The sequence below is a fragment of the Amblyomma americanum genome, chromosome 1 (genome assembly GCF_052857255.1).
Source record: "Amblyomma americanum isolate KBUSLIRL-KWMA chromosome 1, ASM5285725v1, whole genome shotgun sequence".
NCBI classification, from domain to species: Eukaryota; Metazoa; Arthropoda; class Arachnida; order Ixodida; family Ixodidae; genus Amblyomma; species Amblyomma americanum.
The window spans coordinates 181,018,456-181,035,126 of NC_135497.1; the positions used below are offsets into that span (position 1 = coordinate 181,018,456).

General features: G+C 45.3%; 1 protein-coding gene and 1 long non-coding RNA gene across 2 annotated transcripts; one reads left to right on the forward strand and one right to left on the reverse strand.

Moving 5' to 3' along the window:
- Nucleotides 1-6,438: 6,438 nt before the first annotated feature.
- On the reverse strand, nt 6,439-10,634 carry LOC144114290 (uncharacterized). Its single transcript, XR_013310996.1, has 2 exons — nt 10,100-10,634; nt 6,439-9,282 (listed from the first exon to the last, which is right to left on the reverse strand). It is a non-coding gene; the product is annotated as an uncharacterized LOC144114290 (long non-coding RNA).
- Nucleotides 10,635-10,913: 279 nt separating this feature from the next.
- On the forward strand, nt 10,914-16,649 carry LOC144114289 (uncharacterized). Its single transcript, XM_077647920.1, has 3 exons — nt 10,914-11,152; nt 11,797-12,275; nt 14,890-16,649. Exons 2-3 carry the CDS (start codon nt 12,071-12,073, stop codon nt 15,033-15,035), a joined length of 351 nt encoding a protein of 116 aa, XP_077504046.1. The 5' UTR covers nt 10,914-11,152; nt 11,797-12,070; the 3' UTR covers nt 15,036-16,649.
- The last annotated feature ends 22 nt before the right edge of the window (nt 16,650-16,671 follow it).

The following is a 16,671-nucleotide window of genomic DNA, read 5'->3' on the forward strand; positions in this document are numbered from 1 at the left end:
CCTCCCGGCGAGTTCTCTTCTCGTGCAAGTAGTGCAAGGTGCTTGGCGCGCTCCGTAGCACACGGCTCCGCGGGCCGCTTGTTTTGTGAGCGGCATTGAGACCATGTTTGAGACGGCCGCGTACCCGTGAAAGACGCGGCATCTGCGCCGTGCCCTCACCAAACAGCGAAATGAGTGTGTGTAGCGTGCGTGTGTCTGTACGCGCGTAAGCGACTGGCTAGCATGGCGCACGTACGGAAGTACGTACTGCGTATGGGTTCGCATCTTTCTGTCCAGCCTCGCACGTTGCTTACACCATTTCTCTTTTGTGTGCAATTAATATTATAGACGCAGCCACGATGGAGCGCTTCCATAAGAGGCAGATTGTGAGATGTTTTATAATACGTGGGCGATCGCAACGTTTGTGGCTCGCTGCGACATCAGTACCTCCGCTTACGACAGCGACTGGGCTTGAGGTCGCCGTCAGCCCACACCTTCCCCTGCCACTTAGCCTCTGACAGTCACGTCGCCGTCACCGTCCGCCGAAAGTGAACGCGATTGAGTTCAAATATAGATCAGGCAACTCTTGGCGGACAACCGTAGTCACTTTTCGATTGGACGGAAGCAGCCTGAATCACGCGTATGGATGTAAAAGATCGTTTCGAGCGGTAGTCTGAATAACCTGTCTAATTATTGTTGCCTCTTCGAAGTACCCGTTGAATCAGCGACGGTCGACCGTCCTGCGCCCCTTTAAACAACGCAACGGAAAGAACGTGTCAAATTCTTCACCACTTTTGGAATTAACAAAGTTCATAGCCGCTCCACGAGATGTGCCATTTGGAGCAAATACACAGCATACAATGCAGCTAGCACAATCTCGCGCATATGTGAAAACACTCGACAAACACCAAACACGTACATGGCCGCAGCAGGACGAAAGTTTCTGCACTTTTGCACTCGATTTGGCCGCTGCACCTACACCACTAGTGTCGGGCTACACTCGCGCCGCAGGAACTGGCACTACACTGACACGGCACTTTTGTGAACTAGTGCGGAAAGTGCAGCCAAATCGAGGAGACCTCTTATCTCTCGACATTGCCGCAGCTCTTGGTCGTCGCCTCCGCGCGCTGCCTTCAATTACCGACCTGACCCTCAGCGCCGCTTCTCGCCCCCCTCCCAGCCCGATCAGTCTGCTCCCTCCCGGAATTCCCGCTCGCTGTCGCTCACCGCAGTTACCCTGTCTTTCGGCCACTGCCCCCTACGTCCGCTCTACTCTGGAAAACTAGCTGATGCAGCTCCCGGAGGTGATGCTGCATCAATGACCCCGATCAGATATCCCCTACTGACCACCCGACCGAACTTACTGGACGTCACAGTCGACGGTTTTCCTGTGCGCGCCCTCATTGATACCGGTGCACATGTATCTGTGATGAGCTGTGCCCTTCGCCGTCACCTCCGCAAAGTGCTCACGTCTGCAACGTCCCTAGTGCGTGTGGCGGATGGAGGCACACCTGCCGTGGACGGGCTATGCATTGCTCGCATCACTGTTGCCGCCCACAGTACCCCGGTTCAGTTCACCGTTTTGCCCGCATGCGCCCATGACCTCATTCTCGGCATGGATTTCCTCTTTAACCATTCAGCTCTGAATGACTGCTCGCAGGGTGTTCTACAACTAGAGCTCCCACAACTCCGTTCCGAGCGCGTCGATCCCTCTCCGCCTGTTCAATGCAGACTGTGCTCCCCTGCCCTCTCAAGCCGCCTAGGTGGCTGAGTGGTTATGGCGCTCGGCTGCTGGCCCGGGTTCGATCCCGGCCGCGGCGGTCGAATTTTCGGAGCCCTTCACTAAGGCGTTTCTCATAGCCTGAGTCGCTTTGGGACGTTAAACCCCCATAAACCATCTCAATCCGCGTCCTTCGTTGCACTGACACCCTCTCCCCCCCGTTCCCGATGGCGACTACCTCGTTGTACCTAGTATGGATCTGCTGACCCGCAACGTTGCTCTTCTCTATACCATCGCCTCTGTCCAGGCGAACACACTGCCTCTCCCGTTCCTCAACTTCGGCTTATCTCCTCAAGTTCTTCCATCCGGCATTTGCGTTGCTACCATCTCCCCCCTCGAACTGTGCCAAGTCGCTGCAAAATCACGCAGGCCATCCCCAGAGTACCTTTCTTTCTACAGACGCCTTCGCGACCATGATGCCCTCCAACCTGCGTCCCGCCCAAACTGCACAGCTTCGAGCCCTTCTCGAATCTTTTCGGACATTTTCGATCTGAATAACATCCCGCTGGGCCAAGCCCTCGCTGGAGCACCGCATCGTGAGGAAACCTGTTTCCCCACTCCATTTCGACGCGGCCCATCTTCATCGTCAAGCGTTTGCGGGTCGGTAGGCTGGAAACGCTGATTGGTCAAAAAAAGACGTCACGCCTGTAACGCCATGGTCACGTGACTTCATGGTACGTGACGTCATGTCCGGTTGGGGACACATTTTCTCTAGATTTTTCTCGGAATTCCCCACGTTATTGACAGCGTGCGCGGGATAAAAAAGCGCATCTTTACCTCCACCCCACCCAGTTTGACCACTTTGCCGAGAGGGGTGCAGTTGAAGAACCCTTGCGTAAATGCTCCGGCCATTCACCCCCCCCGCACGACACTCTCCCAAACTCGGATGTTTTGTCGCCTTTTTATTTTATTTTGTGTTTGTGTTTGCATGCTCAGTGCACGTTTCTCTACTGAAGCTAACTGCGCCGCTGGTTCCGCATTGACTATTCCTGCCGAAGAGGCTCCAGGGAAGCGTCCTGCCCTGTCTGCGTTTTATTCTGTTTATTTGTTTACTCGTTTTGGCCAGCGGCACACGAGTACATGCATCTCCGCGAATCTGCCGTCTGTTGCTGTACTCGCCGCCGCTCTGCCTTGAGGGGCGCCTATTCTCCCCTCGCCTATTTTCACCTTAGACAAGATGGCCGTAGGAGTAATAATAATTGGTTTTGGGGGGAAAGGAAGTGGCGCAGTATCTGTCTCATATATCGTTGGACACCTGAACCGCGCCGCAAGGGAAGGGTAAAGGAGGGAGTGAAAGAAGAAAGGAAGAGGTGCCGTAGTGGAGGGCTCCCGAATAATTTCGACCACCTGGGGATCTTTAACGTGCACTGACATCGCACAGCACACGGGCGCCTTAGCGTTTTTCCTCCATAAAAACGCAGCCGTGGACGCATTTCTGGGAGCTCCAGCGACTACGTCCGAAGCTAAGTGCTTTTGGTATTTGCGCTTGTATACATGCTGTCGGGCGGTAGTTTTAGACAGAGTTAAGGGTAGGAAGGACAGCGAAGGTGTGAGAATAATTTTTGGCGGGCTTTTACGTTGCGTAGTGCCGAGGGTTTTCTACATAGGAATTTCGGCGGGTTTTTACAAGGCGTTGTCGGCCGGACGATGGGTCGGCAAGCTAGGAAAGTTAAGGTGGACGGGGAGTTAGTGCAGTGCCAGTAGTGCGCCCGTCAGTGCTATTTAGATGAGACTGAGTTCAGGAGCTTAGCCGAGGCAGATGAGGCTAGCTTCGCGTGCAAGTTATGCAAGCAGTTTGAGGACACTGTTAAGGTGTTGAAAGGGGAATGGGCAGCTAGGTTTAAGGAACTCAGCGGAGACCTGAAGCTAGAACGAGAGGCACGGATTAAGCTGGAAACTCATGTCACCGAGTCGCTTAAAAAGGGTGGATAATGCCGCCCTACTGAAGCGAATTGTGGGCGAGATGAAAGAGGAGCGGGAAAAGCGGACCTAGCTAGAAAAGCAGGTAGAAGCGCTCCGGTCGCGGCCGGCAGGGCACCCAGGTGCAGAGCAGTGTCAGGTGGGGGACGAGGCTCGTCGATCCTACAGTGCTGTAGCGCAGCAAGCTTTGAGTGAGAAAGAGGTAAAAACGGGCATGGAGACTCTCGACAATAGAGACATTTAGTATAGCGTATGAGCGCTTCCGTACGCTATACGCAAGCATTTAGCGGGAGGTAACAGATGAGGTCGCACGACCACTTTTAGTTTATCGTAAGCCAACCTGAACGCAACGATAGCGTAGGCTGCAGTGGCGCCATCTGGTTGCGACAAAGTTTTTTCTATTTAGCCATGGCATGGCCAAGGTTATCCAAGTCGCATCACGCAGATAGCCGGGGCCCTGTTCTTGACATTTCGCCATTTTGTTCAAATTGTGACGTAGGCGTGACGTAACCATCAAGGCGGTGCCAGGTTACGTACCCACAGAATCTGATTACGTGAAGAGAAAAAAAAAGTAAAAAACTGATCTAGAAATAAATACCGTCGTCTGCTACTATTGGCGCCAAGTACGGAACAGAACGCCGCTTCGGGAGCTTGCGCTGGGCCTCTGCGTTGCAATCTTCGGTGCATACGCGTCGAGGGGCAGTGCGAAGGAGTGAAATATGTTGCAGCCTCTTGAGTATCATGTCGGATGTCCGGCAGCAGCTAAGGGCAGACCGACTTAGGCTACTCAGTGCGAAAGACTCGCACGTCGGTTGTCAAAGGATTCATCTAGTTCGATGCGGCGGTGCGAGCGAGGGCGCAGCCTAGACGACTTTTCAGTCGAGATGAACTGATGGCGTACCCGCAAGTCACGAGCGGCGCCACACGCGTGCGTACTGTTGCCCAGAGAAGCTGGCGAACATCAGGAACGGGGCCAGGGTATTCGTAATGGCATACGTGCCGAATGGGAGCGGAAAGTGAAAGCTTTGGCCGGCATGATGCCTTTGTGGCATTGCTCCTTATAACGATCGACGACAGCTTCGCACATTTGCTTACCAGCCACAGTTGAATGCAGGAATGTTAAGGCAGTTTTCTGGGGGAAAAGTCGTCTCGTCCGGGCCAGGAAAGGAAGCAACGAGAGCTATATTTTTAGAGTGGTGCCGCCACTGCTGAAAAGGCGCCTAAATACGTGCAGGCCAGCAGTCCCTGTCTGAGGACAACGCTCGCATACTTAGCGTTGTAAACGCTGCGGAAACCCACTGTTTCCTAGGCGCCGCGTCGGCTACCGTCGGGTCAGCAAAGGTGCTAAAGCTTTTAATCGCTACGTATCGCCTTTAACAGAGAGCGGGGTGCAGCGGAGTTGTATCTGTGTGCGCTTGGAAGGCCTCCAAGATGTGTTTAGTGCTGAAATGCATGCTTGGCAAGGCAAGCCGATGTGCACATTTTAGGCAACGCGTTGCACCAGACTCTGTTGTTAGTCATGTTTGCATGCACCCGCGCACGAAACGAAACTGCAAAGCGCGGAATATCGGAGTAAATCTCGTCAAGAACACACCGAGTGCGCATCCCTTATTATCAACTTAAATGTGCAAAGCCGGGGAAAAAGATTCTTTTCTGGCATTAATAACAAAACATAAAACAAAGTGAAAACTCCTTCCCCCCACACACACACAACATAATTTGAATAGAGCGTACCCTCACAAAATTCAGTGATGTACTCATATTTTGCTTCGCAAGCCTGCACGCATGCACTTATGTGATGTAAATGGCACATATATTACTTCATAAAAATTACAAATGCTGTCAGCAATTTTGCTTGTTTTTCCCTTCCTAGAAAGGCATAAATTTTTCTACTTGTTCAAGTGAATGCGTAACACTCACGACCACCACACAGAAGCAGCTAAACTGTATGTGCGATGCAAGTAAGCACAACATTCTGTGAGGTGGGGCAAAATTATTTTCTTGAGCACTTACAGGCGGCCTCACCTCCCTTGCTGTCCACACAAGCAACACGAGTCAGGCAGCGTCTTGAAGTTTCTTCGTTGTAGAATAACAGTTATGCACCTACCATAAAATCAAGCAGCTCCTTTAGATGCCTGATCAAGTACAGTACAGCAAGCTTCCAAGTAAGAGAGAAAGATATATGCCAGAAAAGGTGGAGAGGTCGGATAAGGAAAAGTTCCTTCACCTGTTATTCCACAAAGGGGCAGGGGAGGAACATAGAGGTAGAGAGTAAATATCGGTGGTGACACCATATTACAGTAAGACACATGCAATGTGCAAGATACTTGCTTTATTTGCTTTGTTTTATGGGGTTTATGATCCCAAAGCGACTCAAGCTATGAGAGATGCTGTAGTAGAAGAGAGCTCTCGATAATTTCGACCCTCTCGGGTTCTTTGCCGTGAACTGTCATCGCACAGTACACGGGCCTCTACCGCTGCGGCCGGGATTGAACCTGCGTCTTTCGGGTCAGCAGCCAACCACCATAACCACTGAGCCACCGCGGCAGCTTTATTTGTATGATGCAAGAAACTTAATTTAATGTTCATGTATGCACACTCATTGCCTAGTAAATGTCACACAAAGCCCGAACATGTGTTTTGGGGCCAAGCATTCCGGTTGGTCTTGCACGCAGTATTTAAAGAGACAACTAAGTGGCACCATGAGCCGAAGAGCTGAAGGAGAACAAAAACATGACAGTAAACTTAGGAGCACTACAGACAAGGAGGAAATTAATTTATTTCCATACTCTGAAGGCCCGGAAGTATACAAAGAAGAGTGGGGGAACACACAAAATTGGTAACTGCTTTTTTGAATTTAATACAGCCAAATATTGCAGCAATAGAGGCAGGAACATGGCAGGAAAAACAAAAGCGTAAGATTAGACAGAAAATAGGCAAGACATTCAATGTTGATGTCGCCCTCAGGACAACATATGGGAGGCACCAATACAGACAGCGGCAGTGTTCTGGTTAGGGTACTATTAAGATAAGTCTCCAGGATGCACAAAAAGCAATCTAGCCAGCAACGGTAGCCACTGGCTTTCTGTAGGTTTTTTAATGTGTGCACCACATAAGATGTATTCATGATAATTAATAAACCACAAGAGATTGTGTGCACCACATAGGATGTATTCATGATAATTAATAAACCACAGGAGATTGTTCAACATGAAATAAATTTTCCTCACAGCACCATACAATACACAGCTAAAAGGAGAAGTCAGCAGTAGGAATTGCAACGATACGGTGCATGTAGACCCCTACGTGAAGACTTCACGCCATAGGGTTCACTTTTTAGCTGTGTAGTGGAGTATTCAAGGCACCCATCATGCTATAAACTTCTGCAAGGTGAGGAAAACACGTTTTAGCCTTTCAAGGCCCTTTAAGCTTCAAGAATACTGAGTTTTGCACTTCGGGGATCAAAAGCAGACCATGTGGCTTGAAGACTTGACTACAAGCCTGCAATTCATTACAATTGAAGACAGCTGGCGCACCATTAAAAACCAAAACAGAAATGCCAACTACAAAGCAGAACAAGCATTCCAATTTTTGATCTAGGCATTGTTTACAAACATACATACTGGAGCAGTTGCTATGCTGTTGTATTCTGCCAGAGAAATATGTGCTGCAACCATAAAAAGCACCCTATTTAGAGGACGATGGATGCTAAATGGGATTGAAATGAATAAATCAGTGACAACTAAAGCAAACCACGAGAAAAATTATTTCGCAATGTACGCAGTTGTGTACAAAGTGCCCTAAAGGGTTGAATGCAATTTTCTCATGCATTTAGTCATTTGCATCTTTTTTTTTGCCGAACATCAGCACAGCCACGCATGCATAGATAACTTTACACAGAGGTGGGATTAGACATTGGTGGCACTGGCACAGTTAATCGCAAGGGAAGGCCTGAGTACTGGGTAAATTAGACGATAAACTGGTGATCAGGATAGATGTAAGTGAAACTGGTGCATTTTATTGACTAAACAAATCAGCTGTAATACAAAGGCAGAGAAAACTGCGATATGTTAGTGGAAATTGAGTGCACTGCAAGATATATTGCACAAAATTTGAGCCCCCTGAAATATTAGCTTGTTTTAAAAAAATTAATTGCTTTGCTTCCAATTTTCTTTTGAAGCTCAAGCAAAATTTCGGAGCAAGTCAGCTGTAGAACAAACTTCCTTTCTGCAAAGTATCGTAACAAACAATTGTTTTTGATACAAAAGAAAATTTCATGACTGCTGCAGGACATGTGATGGCAATGACTAATGAGCCGATTGCTGCTGCCACACAGCAAAAGTAAAATCCCGCACACATCAGGGTCACAGAGGCAGATTTCTCCGGTAACAAGACAAGTTGCAATGTGTGAAAGAAGTGTGATGCGGTATATGCCCCAGTTTTACCAAAGAAACATAGGTTGAACAGATTGTCTGGAATTTTTGTCAAATTCGCCTAACAGCATTAGCAGCAGCCAAGAAGCAAAGTGCCAGCAACAAGGTTGGTAAAAGCGGGGCGTTACACAGCGAAACTGGTCGAACTAGCAGACAGCTGCCTTGTCTTTCATTCATACAAGTTTGGCAGATGGCAAACATGAAAGAGTTGCCTCACTTTTTGCTTAGAGGAAAACTAGTGGATTGCTGTATCACTACACATAGCATTTAAAAGCAACAGTAGAAAACAGGCACAGAGGCAAAGAAATGGCAGGAGACAAAGCTTGCTTTGCTCTGTGAGCACACACAGATGACACATTAGGGACCTCCTATCGAACAGTTGCCTACAAAATCAGACTGCGCCCTGAGCAAGATGTGATAAATGACTGCATACACATCCCTATGTTTCGTGCATGTCAAGAAATTTCAGTGAAGCAGTAATCACGTCATGGAGCACAAACTTTTAACAGAAATCAGAGAAGTACTGGTTCAAAGCTCTGCTGGCAGGAGAAAAACATTTTGGTGACTTCCTCTGTTTTACTGCACTAAGGCACCAACATGCACATTCAGTAGCGTTAAAGCATGTGTATAAGCACACATCCTGACAATTTGCAGATGGTAGGATTAAAGTTTCTTCTACGCTTCCTGTCACGTGAAGAACTGCAGCATTAGAGAAAAGCCTAGTCTACACATCAAACACGCCTGTTATTTCACACTCTAGTGACAAACTGAAAGCAAAATTTGGTCCTGTTTAAAGAGCAGCACAAAAATCAGACTTGAACAGCTTTCTTGCTGTGTGCAATGAAACTTGAAGCACAAAAAATTTTTACATAGACTGATCATAGCATGACTACAGGTGAAAACTATGGCAGTGAGTCCTGCAGCTAAGTGCGGATGCATGCAATGTGTCGCACAGTGCAAGTTGTGATCGCCTTTGAAAAGAATCCTGTTCCATATGTACAGCTCGACACCTATGAAGACATCCGATGCAACCCTTCCAAAGAATGATTCTTTGCTTGAGAAGCACTCTAGCTGAGAGGTGAACGATGTTGAACCTTGCAGCAGCATTCCTCAGCACATGACTTCCTAGGATAGCAGTGATGCATCGAAGAGGCACATTATACACGTCACCTGGAAGGCAATCAACACTGTCTTTAGTGCGTGAGCTTGAGTGCAATGCAAGTTTCATACACACAAGAGAAAAGACTTTCAAATACGAGACATCACAGGGCTGTAATTATCAAATTAAAGTTTCACCTACAAAATACTAACTACTACTCAAATAAACTGCTTCTGTAACAGTTATATTTTGTTGGTCATCTCTATCAAAATGATGGAGGAAGTAAAACAAAACTGTGAAAACAGCTTGACTACAGCCAGACTGATGGGTATAAATAATTATTACATATTTATTTTTATTGTGTAGCAGTGAAGGCAACTGCTACACGACACATTGTAGGGGAAGTCCAAGGTTAACTTGACCTCAGAATATTTAACAAGGCACATTGTAAGGGAAGTCCAAGGTTAACTTGACCTCAGAATATTTAACTGCACTAAAATCTCACTACACGAATGCTTTTGCAACTGCATTTATCAAAATGCAGATGCCAAGCCATTGCGTTTGTGTGCAACGAAAGAAAACCATAGACATGCAGACGCCCTACGAGTCACCCACATCCGCATATTGTAGTAATCTGAAAACTCGTTGTGCGTTTTACTTTATAGACAAGACAAATGCTGTTTTTATTTGCACAAGGCTTCCTCGCTTAATGGGCTACAAATAAATGTGCCATGAGATTCATAGCTGTTTGCATGTGACCAAAAAAGGGTAGGAACATAAGGGACTTGTTATTACACACCCGAAGACAGCCACCAGCCATCAATATGAACTTTGCATGCAGCCATCTGAAGAAAGTCAACAGCAATTTTTCGTTGCTGTTTCCCTAACCTCATCGATGCTCGAGACGATGTACCCGGCACATGTACGCTGCCTTGCTGACACCGCTGTCTTCAGAAACTGCCCTTATGCACACAGACACTGATGAGCACAGTCCCAACGACAAGCCGAACACATTCTGGAAGCATGTTGCTCAGCCGGCAGAGAACTCTTTGTGCCACCCTCTCATCACTCACGCAGTTGAATATCAGGTCAGCGACAGCGTGTAAATAGAGGCAAACACTGAACTAATTGGTGTCCAGACGTTCACAGCTACCGACCGCGCCTTGAAACACAGGATCAGAGTAACGGCCGGAGCACCTACAATACCATGTTTAAGGCAGACCAGTGTGCTCACGCGCTGCCTTTTGCCGCAAATCTTGCACAGCCACCAAACCATATATCGCTGGCCAGGCAGTCACACTCGCGAACCGGGCAGTCCTTCGAAAACACTGAGGCGCATTCACGAATGCTTCGCTTCTCGCAGCCCTTGACAACAAACGGCAGCTACGGACGCCGCCATATCCGCGCTGTAGCAACCGCGACCGCGCGGACTGATAATTTCTTAGCATGAGAGAAGCGTTTGAAACGGGAGCGCAGCTAGAGTCCTCACACGGGTGTAAAATTACGCTCTGATAATTAAGGCTCTAAAAGGCTGCTTAATTAAGAGGTACCATTATAACGCCGTTTCAATGCTTCTACATTCAAAACAACCGTGTTTCTGAACAGTTTATTACTTCAAATAAGCGCCTACCAAACTGCGGTGAGCTAACAGCCGTATAAATCAGTGTGGTCATAATTCGACTATGTTACTGTAACTATGTCCACCATAATTCGACCATCTTGCGGCCGTCTCAAATTACGGCGGCCAAATGGGGCATTTTTCAGCAATGGCAGCATTTCCTTTGCGTCACTAAACGTCATTTTGACCTCACTGAATTATGCTTTTTTTTGAAGTTTTTTTTGATGAAAATAACCCTCTCTTTTGGGCTCAGTCCTTTCATAAAGTGTAATATTTCCTCCAGGCGACATAGGTTGACTGCCATCAGAGCCTCTTTTATCTCGGTGTGTTACCACCATCTGTTCTGGCTTGACATTCTTTGCAAATTCAAAATGCAAATCCTTGCTGAAACCCCCAGTTTTCCTATCGTTATTGTCATCATAGGAAAAGGTCTGCAAGAATATGCCAATATTTAAGCTTGTCCCAAAAGTAGACTTCGTTCGTTTAAGGATTTTGGTAAACTGCGTTATGAATTTTTACCTGTTCATTATAATAAGCTTCGGCTGTAATAACATTTTATACTGAACTATGAAACAGTACTGAAGTATGAAGACCAAGAAATCCCTTCCTGGCTCAAAATTTCAGAATTCCTCAAAACTTTTCATAATAAGCATGCCTTATGAGCACTATTAATTTTAGCTCTCCCCAAAGGCACAAGGCATATATATCACACATATATCATGTATGATGTCAAATAATGGCTCATAATTTGCTCCATATGCATACTTTTAGGCCATGTTTTTTTTTTTTTGCCCTGTAGAGGCCTTCTCAGTTATTACACTCCTTGATGTGTCTGGATTCATTTCAAATAATTTGGCTTGCCTGCTTTGCACAACATAAAGACTGTCTTGTTAAGGTCATTAGCAAACCTCATAAGGCCTACATTATGCACGTGTGCACTGACTGTGGCATCTTTTGGTTCTTGTAGAATGGTCTTCCACAAGGTGTGGCGGTGCCAGCATAATCCACGTGACAAATTGTCACACCGCAACACCTTGTGCCCAGCGAAGCTGGATATCAAGATTAAAAAAGTGAATCGAGACACTATGAAAAATGACCTGTTCCTCTGCCGGCAGACACCTCTACAGGCCGTTGTAAAGGTATCGCAACACAACCATAGCCTGCAGTCAGCTGACTCACTAAGACTTCTCTGACCCAGCGAAGAAACAAAAACTGCTTTTCAAGAATATTTTGAAGATGGAATGACGACAGCTCAAGCAATAAGCGACCATGAGAGGGTTCTCACTGGAAAACCAAATGGGCACACCCTGCTGGCAAATTCAATGGCCAACCCACCACCAAGGAGTGTTTACCGGTGGCACCAGGAATGGCGGAGTCAAAAATATGGACCCCAGGGTAACTCGTCTTTAAAGCTGCAGGAAAACAAGCCCAGGTATTTAGCCCAGGGTAAGCAGGATTACCTATTCCGAAAAATTCCAGCATTACTATTTGAAATTTTTAATTTCTGCTACTGCTTCCAATCCTCATAAGTGTTTGCATCACCACATATCAGAGATGTAAGTAATGTACAGTTGTGTGATAGGGAAGACATTCAGGAAAACACTTTGGACAGGTGCTGTACTCTGCAGTGATTTAGCTCTTCATCATCCGGGCAAGGCAGAGCTAACGCATTGCCAGCAACTGTGCTTATTCATGAAAGTGTATTGTGAAAACAAAAGATGGGCCATCATTTCCAAGCTATATTAGCTGTGCATTTTCAGTGAAAGCCCTTACACTGAAAGAAAAAATTTATGTTACAAATTAGAGCAATAGGATAGAAAAAAAGAGCTAAGGAGAGGGAAGAAAACAGAAAGGTAGAATAAACGCAAGTCCCACATTCATGCAAAGAAGAGTGTGGAGTAAGTTCAGCAGGGTGCATTGCTGGGCAAGTTGGTTTGACATACTCAAATATGCGGCACTGGCAGACGACGGAAGTCATCTGCCAGTGCTGCATATATGAATGCAGTAAGTGCTCAGTGTTAATTGCTGACTTCAAAATTATTCTTGTACGCCAATGCACTGCACATGTAAAAGCTGTGTAGTGACACACCTGTGCCATGTTTGAGCACAAAATGCCATAAACAGAGGCATTTCCATGAAATAGTCTCAATACTACACTACTATGTTACAAAGTTCTAAATGCGGCACTGTTACCACAGTGACCTCAGTTATTGTCAGTCTACGAAGTCATACCAAAATGATGTGTGTTCATTATTATTTACCAGAAAACACCTTAAATGAAATGAGGCCCCAGTGCAACTCACTGTAACTCTAAGCTGTCTGAGAAATATACATGAATGGTAGATGGGCAATACACTGCATATGTGTACACTCAAGTACATCTTCATCACCCATTTTGAAGAGCCAGAAGTATCATAAAATTGAATACAGCCGCTTTTATACATTTTCTCCTTCCTTCTGTGTATCTGAGTAGAAGGATTACCTGTTCGTATGACTACTGTAAAAAAGTTATCACCGCCCCTACTGCTGCTGCACTGCATGAGTTGCAGGTTCTTTGTGTCCCACTAGTCCTAATTCTGACAAACTGGCTTATATTTACTGTTGAGCCATTGTTAGAAAGCTGCAAAGCATTGAAGGCAACGAGAGAACTGATGCATGACATGATAAAGGAAATGAACCATGTAAACAGTGCACCAACTCAGGCGTAGATGGAGTAAGCGTAGAGTAAGCGTAGTAAGCGTAGAGTAAGCGTAGAGTAAGCGTAGAGTAAGCGTAGTAAGCGTAGAGTAAGCGTAGTAAGCGTAGAGTAAGCGTAGAGTAAGCGTAGATGGAGACTTTGCAAGTCACTGCTGCTGGTAGCATTCCATCACGTGCACTTATCAATCTATGATTATTTTTAAAAATGCATACAGTCATTTGATCACTTCAATGATATAAAGGTAATGAATAGATTTAGGCAAATAATCTATAAAGTGCTGCCAGAAACTCAAGAGCTGTGGTATACAAGAGTGATAAACATCCTGGCTGAAAACGTGCTAATCCTTGTTCACTGTCCAAAGACCTGACCAATGTGGGAGTTACACACATGAGCAACATTATCTTTGAGTAAGTGAGAACAAATTTATTGTAGACTTTGTCGCTTACGCTTGCTGCGGTGGACAGAAGAGGAATATGGGAATATCAGATTTGTCCTGCTCTAGAATTCCAAGGACAAACAAAACTATTTATTAACGTTTTTTCGCCAAGAGATTACAATACAATATCTTTTTATTTTGCATTGGCAAAAAATATTGGCAAATATGCTAAGATAAGTGGCCTCTACAAAGCAGTGTAAAGCGTGGCTAAGCCAACCGTGTCCTTCATTCATGTATCAATAGACCCCTACTTTTCCCTTCCATAGCAACCCAATTCCCCAACAAATGGCCTTGAGCCTCCCTTTCTAAATAAACAGCTCATTCATTAATTCATTCATTTTGCATGAAACATCAAGCTGCTCTGAAAATGCACTGTTAAGAAGCAAAGATATTAAAAAAGACTGTCTTCGAACAAGCTTGTGTTACTAGAGGGAACATTCTGTGATAAAAATTTACAATGCACAAATAAAAAAGACTGCCTTTGAACAAGCTTATATGTTATCAGAGGCAACATGCTGTGATAAAAATTTACAATGCATAAAATCTTCTAAAGTACTGCCAGTACAAGAGCTGGAATATGGTATGTAGGAACACCTGCATCAGGATTAGTGACTAGCTAAAATTAGTGATAAGCTCTTGTTCAAAACACTATGCACACCAGTTGCAGTGCGGAGTAAAAACTGATGTTCAGAGTGCTGTGGTTTTATAAAAACAATAGCGAGCAAGCTTGTGAAGTCAAACATACAGATTTTACTTTACTCCACTGCCGTAATCCATAGTGAGTAATAGAGAGTTCTCCTATGTACATAAAAATGTTACGAAAGCTAGCTATTGGGCATAAAGAAAACACAAAAGGTGGAGAGGCTAACCCTCATGTTTATCACTCTTTTCATGCTCCTTCAATGATACGCTTGTTTGTTTTGCAGGGACAGATGTCAGCATCACGAGTGTGGCAGATGACAGCTGGGCAGTCCTTGTCGTCACACCCATCATGCATCGAGCCCAGCAGCTGGAGTCCGCACGTGACATTATATTCGTGGACTCTACATCGATCATCATGCAATTAAACTAGGAGCACCATAACGGTGCTGCTGACAGCCACAAAGGAAGGGGCAGTGCCTCTTGCACTCGTCATACACAGCTCCCAGACCAGGGAGGGGTACAAACAGGCCTTCCAGCAACTCAAAAGCCAGCATCCATTATGCTTTGGAAACAGCCCGGTTTGTTGCTTTATTGATTTATGAGCATATTGGAATAACATTAATTTTTTTTACAAGACTTCCCATCCAAACCGCCTTACTGTCCGAAATATGACAATGGTGACAGATTGATGTGGCACGATATTGTATTTTGATTTGGTTTTCTGTGCGTCTTACAACTTTTACGTCTGACACTTCTAATATGAACACTGTATTTTTCTCTTAGATGCCTATTTGTCATATGCCCTGCATTAATGCTGCTACTAAGTATACCTTGTACCTATGTATATTTTTGCCTTTAAGTTTTGCCACATACAATAGCTTATTCACTTTTTGCCTTCCATCTCATGTTGTATTAATTAGTTTTTCTTGTACATATGTCACTTCTTGTCCCTCTTACTCAATGCCTTTCTGACCCTTGTAAGGTATTATGAATAAATAAATGAATACAGTGCATATCTAAAACCAAACACAACTGCAGGAGAAGTTGGGTTTATAATGCAACAAGCTGGACAATTTTTTGGTATAGGTTCAGTCACATGTCAGGTGAAGGATTACCAACTTTCCTTTTCGAAGAAGATTGGATAGAGGCCAGGACACATGACAAACAGCTGCATGTCAAAATTAGCAATTTTTTGGTTAAGGCGTGTCTGCCTACAAGCTGATTTTCTCGACCACACTGCCTTTCAAGGCATGTTTCCACCAAGGAATTTTCAAAAGGAAACACAATGCAGGAAAAGCAAGCTACAAATTTTTCCACCAACTTGTTCTTGGTTTTTATCAAGGAACTCCTGCAGACTGCTGCTGCAGACTGTTGCTTTACCCCTCATGTAAATCCCTCACCCAAGGGCCCTTGAGGTATCTATAACAAAAAAAAAATAAAATCAAGCAGGTTCCTGAATTCTAGATGAATCTTTAGCTTAGTTTTGAGAAGTTATGTAATTAGCTACATAGTCATCCTTTTCTTCTTATCTTTCCAAGAGTTCTTCACAATAGAGAATGCTTTCTTCTCTGACTGCTGTTGCAAGGCGCATAGGTTAGAAAATGAAAACCCTTTGGAGTGGCTATTTATTCACACTCAAAAAGTGGTTATTTTGATAAGGTCATGTTTGGAACAGAAAGTGTGCTTTGGAAAACCCTCGCAAAACATGGGCTAATCAGTAATCATAATCAACAGCATTGACTGCTTTTTTACACATGCCAAAGTGCTGGTCAGCATTGGTGTTAATGTCCCCACAGTAAGTACATGTCCCACTACAACATTTTAAACATGGGCTATACGTGCCTCTGCATTTAGCAACCTGCCACCCACAGGCTCTAGTATGTGCCAGAAGTAAGCATAAATTTTTTTTAATCCTCTTGCCACAGTGTTGGCAGAATATTCAAGAAAAAACAAGGCATAGAGTTGGCAGATAGGTAGAATGTTAAAATATAATCTTGCCGAGGTGTATACGAGTGTGTCAGCCTGTTGGTTTATGCTTGTGATGGGTTCCTTTTCACCTTACAGGC

Excerpts from the sequence above, each read along its gene's own strand:
- LOC144114289 (XM_077647920.1), top strand. The coding sequence starts at position 12,071 with ATGACGACAGCTCAAGCAATAAGCGACCATGAGAGGGTTCTCACTGGA. Across the intron at positions 12,276-14,889 it reads GCCCAGGTATTTAGCCCAGG|GGACAGATGTCAGCATCACG; the intron begins GTAAGCAGGATT and ends TTTGTTTTGCAG.